The sequence below is a fragment of the Pleurodeles waltl genome, chromosome 2_2 (assembly GCF_031143425.1).
Source record: "Pleurodeles waltl isolate 20211129_DDA chromosome 2_2, aPleWal1.hap1.20221129, whole genome shotgun sequence".
Taxonomy (NCBI): Eukaryota; Metazoa; Chordata; class Amphibia; order Caudata; family Salamandridae; genus Pleurodeles; species Pleurodeles waltl.
Genome location: NC_090439.1, coordinates 1,129,879,046 through 1,129,897,647, shown reverse-complemented (window position 1 = coordinate 1,129,897,647; position 18,602 = coordinate 1,129,879,046). Strand labels below are relative to the sequence as shown.

General features: G+C 46.2%; 1 protein-coding gene across 1 annotated transcript in view; it reads right to left on the bottom strand.

Moving 5' to 3' along the window:
* GPAA1 (glycosylphosphatidylinositol anchor attachment 1) overlaps nt 1-18,602 on the bottom strand; it is a 70,846-nt gene that overhangs the window by 13,448 nt on the left and 38,796 nt on the right. Inside the window, exons 7-10 of the mRNA XM_069221007.1 lie at nt 17,938-18,134; nt 13,784-13,980; nt 5,124-5,277; nt 1,962-2,081 (exon numbers count right to left, since the gene is read on the bottom strand). Of these exons, the coding sequence (XP_069077108.1) occupies nt 1,962-2,081; nt 5,124-5,277; nt 13,784-13,980; nt 17,938-18,134 (668 nt within the window). The remainder of the gene's footprint in view (nt 1-1,961; nt 2,082-5,123; nt 5,278-13,783; nt 13,981-17,937; nt 18,135-18,602) is intronic.

Below are 18,602 nucleotides of genomic sequence, written 5' to 3'. Positions count from 1 at the left end.
TTGTGCTGGTGAGACGTTAATCACGGGCGGAGGAGAGGGTGGTGGGGTAACTCTTTTCACCACTTTTGGTTGTGGTGTCTGTTCAGTTTGGCACTCCAACCTTCTCTTTCTTCTAATGGGGGGAAGGGTGCTTATTTTTCCTGTCCCCTGCTGTATGAAAATACGCTTTTGCGTATGGTCCACATCAGTTGATTGTAGCTCTTCCTCAAACCTATGCTTTTGCATTTGGGAGGTTAGCGAGTGCTCTTCTGTATAAGAGCCTGAAGCTGGGTCGCTTGCAGTTTGTTTCGGCACCGAAACCCTGTCTGCGTGTTTTTTCGGCTCCGAGGTGACTTTTTTCTTTTTCGGGGCCGAAACCTCTCGGCGTCGATCTTCTTCGGTGCCGCTGTCTCGGCGTCGAGCCGTGTCCACACCGGCATCTCGGTGTCGAGGCTTGTGTCCAGCACTTTCTCGGTCCCGAGAAGGCTGCGTGCCGGTGTCTCGACCGGAGTCGGACGATCTCGGCACTGTTTGGGCCTTTTTCGGTGCCGACGGTCGGTCACCGAATTTATGGGTGGAGCCATGGCCTGATGGCAGTGGCGTCCCCTGGGCCTTGTAAATCTTCCTCTGTGTGGTTTTCGACGTCTTACTCACGGTTTGTGTATCGTCGAATCCTTCGGAGTCCGATTCTTGGATCGAAAAGGTTCCCTCCTCTTCTTGTTCCTCGAACTCCCGGTGGGCTGTCGGCGCGGACGCCATCTGAAGTCTTCTGGCTCGACGGTCTCGGAGTGTTTTTCGGGACCGGAACGCACGACAGGCCTCGCAGGTGTCTTCACTGTGCTCAGGTGACAGGCACAGGTTACAGACCAAGTGTTGGTCTGTATAGGGGTATTTATTGTGGCATTTGGGGCAGAAACGGAACGGGGTCCGTTCCATCGGCGTTCTTCAGCACGCGGTCGGGCCGACCAGGCCCCGACGGGGGATCGAAAAACTACCCCGAAGGGCACCGGAGCTCTTCGATCTTCGATGCGGTGTTGAATCTAACTACGCCGATCCCGAACGCAACAATACCGACGAAAATCTTCCGAAATTAGCTATCTTTCCGTTCCGAAACTCGGAGCGACAGGAACACGTCCGAACCCGATGGTGGAAAAAAAACAATCGAAGATGGAGTCGACGCCCATGCGCAATGGAGACAAAAGGAGGAGTCACTCGGTCCCGTGACTCGAAAGACTTCTTCGAAGAAAAACAACTTGTAACACTCCGGCCCAACACCAGATGGCGAGCTATTGCAAAACATGCGTATCTACAGCGACAGATGCCATCGAACATATATATTTATATAGTTAGATGGATGAAAGACTGAGTCGTTCGATGGCGGATGAGAACGTAGTTTACATGTTTTGGAAGCACCCACAGTGTACAGACTCCAGGGCAGTCGCATCCAGTAAGAGAACCCCCCCCATACCCCAGCAATGCGCAAGACAGGGGAGTTTACAGGCCTCACCAGTCCTTCCACACATTCTCTCTTCTCCAACGTGTTTATCAACACTGTTGTTGAAAGGTGGTAAGGATTAAAGCTGCAATTATTTATTTGTAGTGAGATGGAACTTGCTAAGTCACCTTATATTCTATCCCTGGAAGGTAGTGCATGCAAAGCAGACAGAACTTTCTGAACAATGAAGCTTCTGCCTAGTATTTTCAGATGATTAACTGAATTGACACTAAACAGCATAAGTAATTTAAAAAATATGATGTGTTCTACTGAACTTAGTTGAACAGCCAAGGGTTTATTTATTTTACATTTCCGATAGTGATTTTTTTTGGTTCATTCTATGAAAGCGAAATACCCTACTCCAAAGGATAGCAGTGAGGAACAGTTGATTCACAAAACAAACTCCTCACAGGGGCACAGCATAGCTCTGAGCTTAACATCGAAGACACCCACGGCAGGAAGGCTAGCATTACACCATTTACATTACATTTTTAAGTACTTCCTCTCCCTCATCGTCTTCATCATCTTCATCATCATCATCCTCTTCCATGACACCATCTTCCTCTGTACTTTCAGACCTACTCAGTTTCATCCACAGGTCGAGGGAGTGAGACAGCAGTTAAGAGAAATTATGTGTGAAACCAGAGTCACCAAAAAGGGCCTGCAGCACTTAAAGTACACACAGACATTCTATGCTCATGTGAGGCGATGCCAAGAATAGGAGGCAAAGGAGTTATGATGTACAATGGAAGGTTTGTGTGCCAGTATGAGGGTAAAAAAAGACAATGAGGACACATTGGGTAGAAAGAAGGAGAAAGGTGATGAAGGGGACAAAGATGAGATGTACAAGGGGTAAGCAAGAGAAATAAAGGACATGCATGGCAAAGGGTGAAAAGAGATAGAAGAATACGTCCCTGGTGGTTCAGGTACCTGCTCACCTTCCATCACTACCGGGTGGGGACTGCCTGTGCCACTAGGTGAAGCTGGAAAAAAAGTACCAGATAACCGTGGAGTTTGGATTCCGCATGTGGAAGTGTGCATTACCTCCTCTCCACACAACTTCATGAGTATCAGGGTCATCATCTGGCTAGGCTGCACCTCCAGTCGCTGCACCTCACTTTTCCCTCCCCCGCTGCCCTCTTACCATACCATTTCTGCAATGTGAGGGGCTGTGGGGCTGGCACTAGGCTGGGTGGTGTAAGTGGATGTCTGACCTGGTCCCAGCAGCATCAGGAGATGGAATACGCTGCCACTGTAATACCGCCAGGTCAGCATCCCAGCCTCCTGAGGATTCAGCGGAGTACACACGCACTGAGGGATTCTTTCCAATGACAACCTGTACGCAGCCTGACGACTGTTAAGCCCTTTTGTATTCCGGCCTTCCTAGGCCCCGCTACTGGCGGCTGCTCTGCCATCTTAACCCTCGAACGACTCTTGCCTGGCTCCAGCGTCTGCGCGTGCGGATGACTGTCCGCTTCTTTAAACTGCTCTGGCCTTCCCTGTCTTAAATGTGGATCTTTTGGTGTTGTCTACTCTTGGTGCTGAACAGACTACATTAACTACTACTGATTCTTATTTATATTACTGAACTTAGATTAGGTGCACCTTGCTTGGGACTGTGTCACTGGCTTAGCCCCTAAAGAGACTTTAATCTCTGGGATAATTTCAAGGATCTTCCTAGAATTGAGTGTTTTATTGTATAATTTAGTTTGTTTTAAACCTGGATACAGACAACTTTAGCTATCTGAAAGACATCTTGTTATATATTCATTCTTCAAAACACACAACAAGAAGTACTGAGACAGTGGCCATTTGCTTTTATGAGTTTTACAGTTTACCATTGCTTGGACAGGCCTTCTATCAAGGCCACTGTATTTCGTGGATGCTTATTTTGTCTGATTTGTGATCCCATCAGGCTCAGATTATCAGGTACTAAGTAATTATTTTGCTAGAGTGCAGATCAGACATGGCTTGTAGCTTGTAACTGAGGGCCTGTGTGTGCTCTTGGAAGTATTTACTTTCCTAGCAGCATACGCTTTTAGTTGCATTTTCAAAGCATTTTGCTTAGGAAGGGCCTGCTGTCTGAATGCCTTAGCCTGCAATCAGGAAACAGTACCATTCAGTAATAGCCTGTGCATGTTCATTTGATTTACTCTGCTGTCATGTTAACAGGGAGGATTTATGTTTAGGATACACTGCTAATGCCATCGGTGCAACAAAAGGGCACTACTCCCAATATCCATATTAATGTAACCAAACATATTGCTTTGTTGTGGGATTGTCTTTCTAGAACAGCTGGGACAATGCACACTAAGTCAACAACTGTCAAACACTTCACTTAACAAAAAGTCAGAATGTCTGGCTTTGCTGGGGCTTGTTCCTTGTAAGTTAGTAGGAGATTTGGGAGGGGATCGTCAGTTTGGTATCTGGTATTCCACTGACCTTAGGCATCTGCTGGGGATATTACAAAAGTTTGGCGTTTGGATCCTTTTGTCCTAGGACTTTGCTTTTCTACTCACTGCTGGAGCTTGTTTACCAGACATCTGCTGTGGACCTAGACCAGCGTGTTGTTCACTTGTGACAGTCTTCCTGGAACACTTCAGAAGACAAGCGTGACAATATATATACTCAGCCACCATGGTACAGCGAGGAGTAAGAGAACCGGAATCACCCGTGAAGGCAACATTTCCTTACTGCGTTAACAAACTGCAGCTTTTCCAATCATGTGGGAATGTCACTGCATAACTGCAAACAAAAAAGGGACAGGGTAATAACAGAGGCTAGGAAATAAGTTGTGCAGAATATCCTGGGAGAGAGTTTTTTGAAAGCGAGGAGACCAGAAACTTATGCTTTCAAAAACTGTACTTAGTAGCCACCTTTACTGCAATACACATCTGCAATAGACTTGCTTTCGAATGGCCTACAATTCTGACTTTGTAATAAAGAAAAGTGTATGATCTTTTGAGGGGTTTGGCCCCCCCCCATGTCACAGACTTTGTACGTGCAGGAAACTATTACATGGTATTGGGTAACTTTAGCTGCTTTAGTGCCTTTAGAAAGACCACAATTTGCCACATAAACTCTTATAGACCATATTAGTTATTATACTTTCCATGTAAAACGTTAACATCAACTCTGAGGTGTTTTTTCAGCCAAACAGCTTGGGGCCTATGCAATTGGATGACAAGTACTGCATGTTATGGGAGATGGAATGTAGCCTCTGCATTCTCTTGGGAAGGGAGAATGAGGTTTCTCACTCTGGGGGAATGTGTTTGATTCCCTAAGCATGCACCACAGTGGGTTCAATTCTGGTGAACCCCGCCTCCTATGTAAACGCGCGTATAACAGAGGAACATTGTAGCTTTCTGGTATTGGGAAAACCAAAATTTTCCAGTACTGGAACTTCAGTGTGAAGAGGCAGGACCTTAAAAACCACTTCACACTTAATACATAAAGCCTGTTAATACTTAGATTAAAGACAGAGGAATGTGTTGGAAGAGATAGTTTGCCACAGTGATCTCCAATCCTATGTTCTATGTGGGCCTGACAGCTTGCCGAACAAATCATGCGCCCCAGACCCTTCTCAGCCCCTCCGTCGCCAAGCACAGCGCACTAAAGCCAAAGGTCACACTGTCCCATAAAAGGATATCTTAAGGACCAGGATGAGCACTAGGAAGCCCAGTGCTGGCATGTAGATTCCGATGGAGACAAAACGGGAGAGAGAAGGCAGGAGGTAGAAGAAGTAGGACTGGTGGAGGCGCTCCAGCAAGTTGTTTAGCTTGCGGAAAATTCCTTCTAGGGTCCTGCAATCGAGAGAGGAAGAATGAGAAATCAAGCACATTGGGGAACATCTTGTAAAGGAACCCGCATCCTCCTCCTTTCTGACAAAATCAACACTGAGTATTATCACATAAAACAACGTATACAATAGGTGCTAAGACTTGGGCTCAGTTGTAATGTTTACTTGACTCCCTAGTAGGTTGTTTATACAAGCCTTAATTGAATATGAAAAAGGAACATCAGACTGTTGCTCTAGAAGTCTCAGCCATGTGCTTGCCTGCACTGAGCAGAGGACTCCTTAATAGGCATAGTCTGTAAAAAGTATAGTAACGTGTTGAGGTCTTACTGTAAACATGCACTTATTGTAAGTAACCTGCAGGTCACAATGTTGCAGGGTCTGTTCTCCTGTGGTTACACTTCTACATCTTGGGCAGGCGCAATCAGTTATCGCTATTCTTCTCCAAGGCCAGAAAGATCAGCTGTGGTATCCAGCAGGGCTCAAGTCTTTCTGTCTTTATTATTTAACATGTACACTTGTCACTTTGATAAGTTACTTCACCTGTCAGGTTCACACTTCTGCATGTATGAAAATAAGACACCACTGATGTTTGACACTTCACAGACAGGATAGAAGAAAAGGGACGGAATTAACCAGGCTGCAATGGCAGTGGTTTCATTTATTCAGTTGTGAATCTCAACCAACTTTCTTAATTTAAATCCACCAAAAACTGACATCCTTGTCACCAAAACAATCTCACCAGCTGGAACTTATCTAGGTGGTGTTATGCAAACACCGCTCCACCCCCCAACAGCAAATCATACCTTAATCCAGGGAAATACCTAGTCACGTCACACTAGAAACGTAAGTGCCAAAGTTGCAAGCAGCTATCATTTCCAAATAATGTTCCTCAAGGGAATCCTTCCCTTTTGTGCCACATATACTAAATATTCTTCAATGAGACTTCGATTTTTAAGTCTAGGCTTGAATACTGCAGTTTGATTTATCTAAGAGACCCTGTCAAACTACTGGACAGGCTGTAGATTGTACAGAATGCTGCACAGACAGATTCATTTCTGGCAAAGCCAGACATGTTAATATCAGCCTTACTACCAGGAAGAAGCACTGGCTGCCAGTGTAAGAGTGTATTCAGCGTTCCAGTAACACAAGAAGCAGTACATCAAGGTTCTCCCAAATTCCAAGTTATTCTATTTAAGTGGTCCAAACAGACATGGGCCCTACATTGGTCTCACTAGTCGAGACTGGTTGTACCAAATTCTCGCACAGTGAAGTTCGGTGACCACACGTTTTCTGCTGGTACATATTCTTTCTGGAAGTCCATATATCTGTGGCTGAGAGCCGAGATGACCCTGTTAAAGTTTCAGAAAATGCTGAAAGCTACGTTGTTTTAATTACATCTGTGACTGCTTGATCCATTCACACCTGAAGTTTGCTGTCCTTGCATGGACTCCACTTTCAGTGGTGGGAACTGCCATTTTTCTGCATGGTTTTATAGATCTGCTTTTGCTACAATTATGGTTGTCTTTTTTAGTTTACAAAGTACAGGAAGCATGTGTTCTTAGCACAATGAGGTTTTCTTTAAGTGCATTTTACAAATAAAAGTTAAACATAACAGAGCTAGTGCATGATGCGAACAGGATTCCACAGGAGCCAAACACGGGGGATGTTATCATGGTTATAGATATCCAGATCACTCTTCATCAACAGCACAGAGACCATACTCATAGTCAGCACAACAACAATAGTCATCAACAGCAACCTATTTCTCACCGCCACCCTAAAAACTGTCTAGAGGTGCAAGACACATCCTAGACCAACCTTTCAGTCACTTTTCAATGATCTCCTAGACACTCACACAGGCTATGAGTGCACATTCAGGCCCAAAGGATAGGTTAAAACTAGTATCCCTCACTCCAACACATCACAAAGTGGCTTCCACCCACTCCTCTCTATGAATGACTGCTGCTCCTCTCCAAACAAACCAAGGACTAAACCCAACAAACACTCAGATTTAGCGCCAATGTCAAACTCTTCTCTGATGACCTTAAGGCCACTGTCCAATTACATATCCTCTCTGTCTCATTTCTGACCCCCGCCCAGGCCACCTCATACCCTCTCTGCTCAATGTCTTACTCATAAAGGCAGCAAGCAAGGTAGTGCCTATGTACTGCAAACACTTGACTAGTCAACCCTAACTCCTTCCATTCTAACCATACAAAGCATGATCAGCTTTGCTACCAATATCCGAAGGACAAAAAGAAAAAAAATACATCTCACCAATCAAGAACACCAGGCCTAACCTCTCCATACCTTAGCAGCAATATCAGCCTTTCACGCCTCTGCTCCACTAACCTCCTCGCCATTCCCTTCTTCAGAAAGGCCATTAAAATTCTAATGTTCACAAGCATAATGGCCCAATATTTGTCTCTATACACGTTGGTAAATGCAGAGAAACTCATCCATGACGCACCACAATGAAAATGTCACTTACCCAGTGTACATCTGTTCGTGGCATTAGTCGCTGCAGATTCACATGTTTGGCACAGTCCGCTGCCTGGTGTTGGGCTCGGAGTATTACAAGTTGTTTTTCTTCGAAGAAGTCTTTTTGGTCACGGGACCGAAGGACTCCTCCCTCCTCGGCTCCATCGCGCATGGGCGTCGACTCCATCTTAGATTGTTTTCCCCGCAGAGGGTGAGGATGGAGTTGTTTGGTATAAATAGTGCCCATGCAATGGAGTGAATATGTATGTACGTTAAGAGTTTCTAATAATTATTTACAAATGTTCAGATGTTTAAGATTTATGATCTACTTCTAAACGGCTACAGGCTTCCCGGGGAGGTGGGAGGGTACATGTGAATCTGCAGCGACTAATGCCACGAACAGATGTACACTGGGTAAGTGACATTTTCAGTTCGATGGCATATGTTGCTGCAGATACACGTTTGGCATAGACTATAAAGCAGTTACCTCCCCTAAAAGCGGTGGTTTAGCCTGTAGGAGTTGAAGTAGTTTGGAATAATGTTCTTAGTACAGCTTGGCCCACTGTAGCTTGTTGTGCATTTAGTACGTCTACACAGTAGTGTTTAGTAAACGTATGAGGCGTAGACCAGGTTGCAGCCTTACATATTTCGCTCATAGGAATGTTTCCTAGAAAGGCCATTGTAGCACCTTTCTTTCTGGTTGAGTGTGCCTTTGGTGTAATAGGCAATTCTCTTTTGGCTTTAAGATAGCATGTTTGAATGCATCTGACTATCCATCTAGCAATGCCTTGTTTAGAGATTGGATTTCCTATGTGTGGTTTTTGAAAAGCTATGAACAGTTGTTTTGTTTTCCTGATTAGCTTTGTTCTGTCAATGTAATACATTAGTGCTCTTTTGATGTCTAATGTATGTAGTGCCCTTTCAGCCACAGAATTTGGTTGTGGGAAGAACACTGGCAATTCTACTGTTTGATTTAAATGGAATGGTGAGATTACTTTTGGCAGAAATTTTGGATTTGTTCTTAGAACTATTTTATTGTTGTGTATTTGAATAAATGGTTCTTGTATGGTAAATGCCTGTATTTCACTTACTCTTCTGAGGGATGTGATTGCAATGAGAAATGCGACCTTCCAGGTTAGATATTGCATTTCACAGGAATGCATGGGTTCGAAAGGTGGACCCATGAGTCTTGTTAAGACGATGTTAAGATTCCACGAAGGAACTGGTGGTGTTCTTGGTGGTATAATTATTTTTAGCCCTTCCATGAATGCTTTAATAACTGGTATTCTAAATAGAGACGATAAATGAGTAGTTTGTAGGTAAGCAGATATTGCTGCGAGGTGTATTTTTATAGATGAAAAAGCGAGATTTGCTTTTTGCAAATGTAGTAAGTATCCTACTATGTCTTTAGTAGAGGCATGTAATGGTTGTATTTGATTGGCATGGCAGTAGTAAACAAATCTTTTCCACTTAGATGCATAGCAGTGTCTAGTGGAAGGTTTTCTAGCTTGTTTTATGACCTCCATGCATTCTTGTGTGAGGTCTAAGTGTCCGAATTCTAGGATTTCAGGAGCCAAATTGCCAGATTCAATGATGCTGGGTTTGGATGCCTGATCTGTTGTTTGTGTTGTGTTAACAGATCTGGCCTGTTGGGTAGTTTGACATGCGGTACTAGTGAAAGGTCTAGTAGAGTTGTATACCAAGGTTGTCTTGCCCATGTGGGTGCTATCAGTATGAGTTTGAGTTGGTTTTGACTCAACTTGTTTACTAGATATGGAAGGAGAGGGAGAGGGGGAAAAGCGTACGCAAATATCCCTGACCAACTCATCCATAGAGCATTGCCTTGTGATTCGCGGTGTGGGTACCTGGATGCGAAGTTTTGGCATTTTGAGTTTTCTTTTGTTGCGAACAAATCTATCTGGGGTGTTCCCCAAATTTGAAAGTACTTGTTCAGAACTTGGGGGTGAATTTCCCATTCGTGGACCTGTTGGTGGTCTCGCGAAAGGTTGTCTGCTAGTTGGTTTTGTATTCCTGGAATAAATTGTGCTATTAGGCGAATGTTGTTGTGAATCGCCCACTGCCAAATTTTTTGTGTTAGGAGGCACAATTGTGTTGAGTGTGTTCCTCCTTGTTTGTTTAAATAATACATTGTTGTCATGTTGTCTGTTTTGACAAGAATGTATTTGTGTGTTATTATGGGTTGGAAGGCTTTTAACGCTAGAAATACTGCTAACAGTTCTAGGTAATTGATATGAAATTTTGTTTCGTGTATATCCCATTGTCCTTGAATGCTGTGGTGATTGAGGTGTGCTCCCCACCCTGTCATGGAAGCATCTGTAGTTATAACGTATTGAGGCACTGGGTCCTGAAATGTCCGCCCTTTGTTTAAATTTTTGCTGTTCCACCATAGAAGCGAGAGGTATGTTTGGCGGTCTACCAACACCAGATTTTGAAGTTGACCCTGTGCCTGTGACCATTGTGATGCTAGACACTGTTGTAAGGGTCGCATGTGTAGTCTTGCGTTTGGGACAATGGCTATGCATGATGACATCATGCCTAGAAGTTTTAGCACATGTTTTGCTTGTATCTTTTGGTTTGGAAACATAGCACTTATTACCTTGTGGAATGCCTGCACTCTTTGTGGACTTGGAGTGGCAATTCCTTTTGATGTGTTGATGGTTGCTCCTAGATATTGTTGTGTTTGACACGGTTCTAGGTGTGATTTTGTATAGTTGATGGAAAACCCTAGTTTGTGAAGGGTTTGTATGACAAATGTGGTGTCGTTTGCGCATTTTTTTACTGTGTTGGTCTTGATTAGCCAATCGTCTAAGTAAGGGAACACATGTATCTGTTGTCTCCTGATGTGTGCTGCTACTACTGCTAGACATTTTGTGAACACTCTTGGTGCAGTTGTTATTCCGAATGGCAACACCTTGAATTGGTAATGTATTCCTTTGAATACGAACCGTAGGTACTTTCTGTGAGAAGGGTGTATTGGTATATGAAAGTACGCATCCTTTAGGTCTAATGTGGTCATGTAATCTTGCTGTTTGAGCAGTGGAATGATGTCTTGTAGTGTGACCATGTGAAAATGGTCCGATATGATGTAGGTATTTAGTGTCCTGAGATCTAATATTGGTCTTAATGTTTTGTCTTTTTTTGGAATTAGAAAGTACAGGGAGTAAACTCCTGTGTTTTTTTGTTGTACTGGTACTAACTCTATTGCATCCTTTTGCAGTAGTGCTTGAACTTCTAGTCCTAAAAGTTCTAAATGTTGTGGTGACATTTTGCGTGTTTTGGGGGGGATGTTTGGTGGGAAGTTGTGGAATTCTATGCAATAGCCATGTTGGATTATTGCTAATACCCAATTGTCTGTTGTAATCTGTTGCCAAGATTGGTAGAATTGGCTTAGTCTTCCCCCCACTGGTGTTGAGTGAAGGGGTTGCGTGACTTGAAAGTCACTGTTTAGGTGGAGGTGTTTTTGGAGTCTGGAATCTTCCCCTACTCCTTGGGAATTGACCCCCCCGATATCCCCTGAAACCTCCCCTTTGGAAGGAACCCTGATATGGTGTGGTTCTTGTTTGTTGGCTGGTGGTGTCTGTGGGTTGGCCACGAAACCCCCCTCTAAATGGAGTTTTTCTGAAAGAGCCTCTGCTCTGCGGGGAGTAGAGTACGCCCATGGCCTTGGCCGTGTCTGTGTCCTTTTTAAGTTTTTCAATGGCTGTATCCACTTCAGAGCCAAAAAGTTGTTTCTCGTTGAAGGGCATATTAAGGACAGCCTGCTGGATTTCAGGTTTGAAGCCTGAAGTGCGTAGCCAAGCGTGTCTCCTTATGTTAACAGCAGTGTTGACTGTTCTTGCTGCAGTATCAGCTGCGTCTAGTGAAGAGCGGATTTGATTGTTTGAGATCGTTTGTCCCTCTTCCACTATTTGCTGCGCCCTTTTTTGGTATTCCTGGGGAAGATGGTCTACGAGAAGTTGCATCTCGTCCCAGTGTGCGCGGTCATATCTGGCCAGCAGCGCTTGTGAATTTGCGATGCGCCACTGGTTGGCTGCCTGTGAAGCTACTCTTTTCCCTGCCGCATCAAATTTTCGGCTTTCTTTGTCCGGAGGTGGGGCATCGCCAGATGTATGTGAATTTGCTCTCTTGCGAGCTGCCCCTACTACCACGGAGTCAGGTGGTAACTGCGAAGTAATAAACACTGGGTCTGTGGGTGGTGGTTTGTATTTCTTATCCACCCTTGGGGTGATGGCTCTTGATTTTACGGGCTCTTCAAAAATTTGTTTTGCGTGCCGTAACATCCCTGGTAGCATTGGGAGACATTGATATTGGCTGTGTGTAGCCGAGAGGGTGTTAAATAAAAAATCATCCTCTATAGGATCGGAATGCAGTTGTACATTGTGGAATTCTGCTGCCCTAGCCACCAGTTGCGAGTATGAGGTACTGTCCTCTGGCGGTGACGGCTTTGTGGGGTATGACTCGGGATCATTGTCCGGCACTGGGGTGTCATACAGGTCCCAAGCGTCTTGATCCTGATCGTCATGACTTATGGTAGTTTGCGCTGGTGAGTGCATTTGTGGCGGTGTTTGTGCCGGCGATGCCTGTGGTGGAGAGGGCGGAGGCGTGACTTTTTTAACCACTTTGGCTTGTGGTTGTGCGTCATCCTTTGGAAGTCCGATCCTTCTTTTCCTCATGATTGGGGGAAGGGTTGATATCTTCCCTGTGTCGTGCTGGATGTACAGTCTCTTTTGTGTGTAGTCCGATTCTACACTTTGGAGCTCTTGTCCAAATCTGTGCATTTGGCCACTTATTCCTTGTTCCTCTGAGTAGGATGAAGGTGTGGTATTTTTCGGCGCCGAGAGAGAATCTTTTTTCGGTTTCGGCACCGACAGAATTTTTGTTCCTTTCGGCATGGATTCTCGGTGCCGATGTTTTTCGGTGCCGGTATCTTGTTTTTGTCTCTCGGAGCCGCTTTCTCGGCTCCGAGGTTGCTCCATGGCGGTCCCTCGACCGGAGTCGGGTGTCTTCGCTATGGGCGTGCCCTTTTTCGGAGCCTTCGACGGGTCGCCTGTTTTATGGGTCGAGCCATGGCCTGTTGGCAGTGGCGTCCCCTGGGCTTTCGGTTTGTCGATGGATTTACTTTTCGACGTCTTACTCACAGTTTGTTGCTGTTGTTCGACGTCGGAGTCTCCGGATTCTGATTCCGGAACCGAGAATGTTTCCTCTTCCTCGTCGAAACGTTGTTTTGTCGACGTGGACGCCATTTGTTGACGCCTGGCTCTTCGGTCCCGGAGTGTTTTTCTGGACCGGAAGGCTCGACAGGCTTCACAGGTATCCTCCTTGTGCTCGGGGGACAAGCACAAGTTACAGACCAAGTGCTGATCTGTATAAGGATACTTACTGTGACAGTTTGGGCAGAAACGAAACGGGGTCCGTTCCATCGGCTTCGATGTCGCACGCGGTCGGGCCGACCAGGCCCCGATGGGGGATCGAAACTACCCCAAAGTCTTCCGATGATCGGTGTCGATGTACCTAACTATCCCGATACCGAACGGAACAATACCGACGCTTTCTTCCGAGATTCTGACTAACTTTCCGAACCGAAACACGGAGCGAAAAGGAATACGTCCGAACCCGACAGCGGAAAAAAAACAATCTAAGATGGAGTCGACGCCCATGCGCAATGGAGCCGAGGAGGGAGGAGTCCTTCGGTCCCGTGACCAAAAAGACTTCTTCGAAGAAAAACAACTTGTAATACTCCGAGCCCAACACCAGGCAGCGGACTGTGCCAAACATGTGTATCTGCAGCAACATATGCCATCGAACATGCATGTTTAGCTTCCCAGCCTGTGTCCAAAAAACATGACACAGTCTTGGAAGCACAAATCCAAACTATGTCAAATGGTCTAAATCAATCGTGAGCAAGATGCGACAAACCAGTGACACACCATGCAACGCCTATGTTCACAGAACTTGCGCTACAGATAACAAAAAGAATGAAACTATCCCGTAGCTGGTTTTTCACTCACTTGCCGATGGTGCTCATGTCGTACTTGTACTGTCGGAAGCTGTTTATTCCACGCACTGTGATGGCCTCGATGTGGTAGCGCAGGAAGAGGCCATGGTCTCCCTGGGGCCTCCCCGACCCCTGCTTCAGCACCATCAGCATCATGGTCTGCAGGCTATGCATGTAAGCGGGCAGACTGTCCCAGTCACTCCGCTGCAACTGCAAAAGGAGGCGGGGAGAATACAGAGAGGTTTATTCAGAGGCCCGCAATGTGCGAGACCGGGAATGTATCAGAACTCTAAGAATGAAAAAGAACAAAACAGATGTTTTTGTGAGCAAGGGAGTGACTTCTCAGGGTGTACTGCAACCTATTTATTGAATCAGATCTAGCACACAATGCCCATACGGGTGTACCAAGATTTTAAAGTCTGCGTAAACTGAGCAGAACAGAGCCCCTCAATGTAGGAGGCTGGCCTGGTTTGTAGTGGGTACCAGAGGTACTTACACCTTGTGCCAGGTCCAGTTATCCCTTATTAGTGTAGAAGAGGTGTTTCTAGCAGCTTAGGCTGATAGAAGATAGCTATGGCAAAGCAACTTAGGCTGAACTAGGAGACATGTAAAGCTCCTACTATACCAATGGTGTCATATGCACAATATCATAAGAAAACACAATACACAGATATACTAAAAATAAAGGTACTTTATTTTTATGACAATATGTCAAAAGTATCTCAGTGAGTACCCTCAGTATGAGGATGAGAAATATACACAAGATATATGTACCATAACCAAAATTATGCAAGTAATAGCAAAAGGAAGTAATGCAAGCAGTGTAAAATTACAATAGATTGCAATAGGAGCACATAGGTATAGCGGCAACACAAACCATATACTCCAAAAGTGGAATGCGAACCACAAATGGACCCCAAACCTATGTGAGCTTGTAGAGGGTCGCTGGGACTGTAGGAAAATAGTGAGGGTTAGAAAAATAGCCCACCCCAAGACCCTGTAAGGTAGTTGTAAAGTGCACCTACAACCCCCAGAGAGCACAGAAGTCGTGATAGGGGGATTCGGCAAGGAAAACTAACACCAGCAATGCAACAACAGTGGATTTCCGGACCTGAGTACCTGTAAGACAAGGGGACCAAGTCCAAGAGTCGCGACAGTGTCGAAAGTGGGCAGGAGCCCAGGAAATGCCAGCTGAGGGTGCAAGGAAGCTGCCACCGGATGGAAGAAGCTTGGTGTTTTGCAAGAACGAAGAGGACTAGGAACTTCCCCTTTGGAGGATGGACGTCCCACGTCGTGAAGAAGCTTGCAGAGGTGTTCCCACGCAGAAAGACCGCAAACAAGCCTTGCTAGCTGCAAGGGTCGCGGTTAGGGTTTTTGGATGCTGCTGTGGCCCAGGAGGGACCAGGATGTCGCCACTTGGATGAGGAGACAGAGGGGGCGCCCAGCAAGTCAGGGAGCCCTCACAGAAGCAGGCAGCACCCGCAGAAGTACCGGAACAGGCACTTGGAAGATGAGTGAACCGGAGTCCACGCGAAGTCACAAAAGGGAGTCCCACGACGGAGGAGGACAACTCAGAAGGTTGTGCACTGCAGGTTAGAGTGTCGGGGACCCAGGCTTGGCTGTGCACGAAGGAAATCCTGGAAGTGTGCACAGGAGCCAGAGCAGCTGCAAATCACGCGGTACCCAGCAATGCAGTTTAGCGTGAGGAGGCAAGGACTTACCTTAACCAAACTTGGACTGAAGAGTCACTGGACTGTGGGAATCACTTGGACAGAGTTGCTGAGTTCCAGGGACCACGCTCGCCGTGCTGAGAGGGGACCCAGAGGACCGGTGATGCACTCTTTTGTTGCCTGCGGTTGCAGGGGGAAGATTCCGTCGACCCACGGGAGATTTCTTCAGAGCTCCTGGTGCAAGAAGGAGGCAGGCTACCCCCAGAGCATGCACCACCTGGAAACAGTCGAGAAAGCCGGCAGGATGAAGCGATACAAGGTTGCTAGTAGTCGATTGGCTACTTTGTTGCGGTTTTGCAGGCATCCTGAGCAGTCAGCGGTCAATCCTTTGGCAGAAGGTGAAGAGGGAGATGCAGAGGAACTCTGGTGAGCTCTTTCATTCGTTATCTAAAGAATTTCCCAAAGCAGAGACCCTAAATACCCAGAAAAGGAGGTTTGGTTACCTAGGAAGGAGGACTGGCTACTAAGAGAGGTAAGAGCCTATCAGAAGGAGTCTCTGACGTCACCTGCTGGCACTGGCCACTCAGAGCAGTCCAGTGTGCCAGCAACACCTCTGAATCCAAGATGGCAGAGGTCTGGGGCACACTGGAGGAGCTCTGGGCACCTACCCTGGGAGGTGCAGGTCAGGGGAGTAGTCACTCCCCTTTCCTTTGTCCAGTTTCGCGCCAGAGAAGGGATGGGGGATCCCTGAACCGGTGTAGACTGGCTTATGCAGAAATGGGCAGCATCTGTGCCCATCAAAGCATTTCCAGAGGCTGGGGGAGGCTACTCCTCCCCAGCCATCACACCTATTTCCAAAGGGAGAGGTTGTTACACCCTCTCTCAGAGGAAATCCTTTGTTCTGCCTTCCTGGGCCAGGGCTGCCTGGACCCCAGGAGGGCAGAAACCTGTCTGAGGGGTTGGCAGCAGCTGCAGTGGAGACCCCGGAAAGGCAGTTTGGCAGTACCCGGGTTCTGTGCTAGAGACCCAGGGGATCATGGAATTGTCTCCCCGATGCCAGAATGGCATTGGGGTGACAATTCCATGATCTTAGACATGTTACATGGCCATGTTCGGAGTTACCATTGTGACGCTATACATAGGTAGTGACCTATGTATAGTGCACGCGTGTAATTGTCTCCCCGCACTCACAAAGTCCGGGGAATTTGCCCTGAACGATGTGGGGGCACCTTGGCTAGTGCCAGGGTGCCCACACACTAAGTAACTTTGCACCCAACCTTCACCAGGTGAAGGTTAGACATATAGGTGACTTATAAGTTACTTAAGTGCAGTGGTAAATGGCTGTGAAATAACGTGGACGTTATTTCACTCAGGCTGCACTGGCAGGCCTGCGTAAGAATTGTCAGATCTCCCTATGGGTGGCAAAAGAAATGCTGCAGCCCATAAGGATCTCCTGGAACCCCAATACCCTGGGTACCTCAGTACCATATACTAGGGAATTATATGGGTGTACCAGTATGCCAATGTGAATTGGTGAAATTGGTCACTAGCCTGTTAGTGACAATTTGGAAAGCAGAGAGAGCATAACCACTGAGGTTCTGGTTAGCAGAGCCTCAGTGAGACAGTTAGTCATAACACAGGGAACACATACAGGGCACATACTTATAAGCACTGGGGCCCTGCCTGGCAGGGTCCCAGTGACACATACACTAAAACAACATATATACAGTGAAATATGGGGGTAACATGCCAGGCAAGATGGTACTTTCCTACACTCAACATTCTACGAGAGCGGCGAACAGGCCCCTAGTCCATGATTGACAAACCAGCCCTCAATCATCTCCTGGATAGTAAAGGACTGAGGAGACTCTTTCTTCCTTCGTAACTGCAACCGTTCTCTGTATGCTGCCTTCGGTTCCAGCTTTTTAAATCCTCCTTCAAAAGGATCCAATGGCAAACACATTTTACATGCAGTCTGGGGGTCCAGGGGAGGAAGTCAAGGAAACTAATCTCAGGGAAGAGCTTTCTAGTACTGTGAAAAGGCCCTTGGGACACACCTGCCAATAAAGGGACCAATCTCTGATGTACATGATGAGGCACAATACCTATTACCAGACACCGTTTATTTGTTTAAATTAATTTTTAATCAGTCTGACATTGTAGTCCCACAACACACCCATGCCAATCTACACTGACACTTTCCTTTTGGAGTATGATGGCTACACATGGTAAAACGTGGATTAGCATTTTTATATAAAGTAAAATGTGATTCAGGGGAATTGAGGGCTTCTCAGAGGCTAGCACTGACGTTTTCAAACAAAAGCCTCAGTACTGGGCATGTTATGGTAGCTGGGCTGCTGCCATGTGGCTCACTGGTGCTCTGCCTTTCTACTTTTTGCCTGCATTTCACTGCACACAATATCATAAATTGGGCATAAGGTGCTACATAAATACAATAATATAATATAGATATACCATACAAATGACTGGTCCTCACCTTTCCTTGGATCGTGCACAGGAGACTGTTCTTCTGGCAGAACGCGTTGAAGAGATTCACCAGATCCAGGTTGGGCAGCTGCCCATTGAGTCCTTCCACGGCGAGGTCGAAGCTGGTGATCACGTCGCTGCTCATCTCCAGCGAGACAGCTGCTTGAATCGCACCAGCACGACCCATCATCACCGACGTAGTCAGCCCTAGGAGTACATTTCAATTAAGCAAAATCTGAACTCGTTGCATGCACCGTTGGCATCAAATCTATGCAATCTGAACAAAAAAACGATGGGTTGGAATGCTACCCTATGCGACTGTCAGTGGTTAGACTATCTGCAAGCACTCCTCCCTTCAACTTTTTTGTGTTAGATCTTTCAGCTCATCGGAATGTTGATACTGCATACTCTACAAACCGGAAACTTTAAGCATGGTGCCTAAAAGTCCTCAAACCGATCCCTTTGTTGGTCTTCTAGCATGGTTCCAAAAACTCCTGCTTGAGAAGTACTAACTGTGACATATGACCCTCACTCCTTACTACAGCATTATTCATACACCTTTCACTTGACTAAAGGGCATCCCTACGTTACCTCACATCCAGCCTGATTTTGCAACTCAGGCAGCATCTAATGCTCACTTACCATGCCCTAGCCAAAGCATCACCCTACATTACC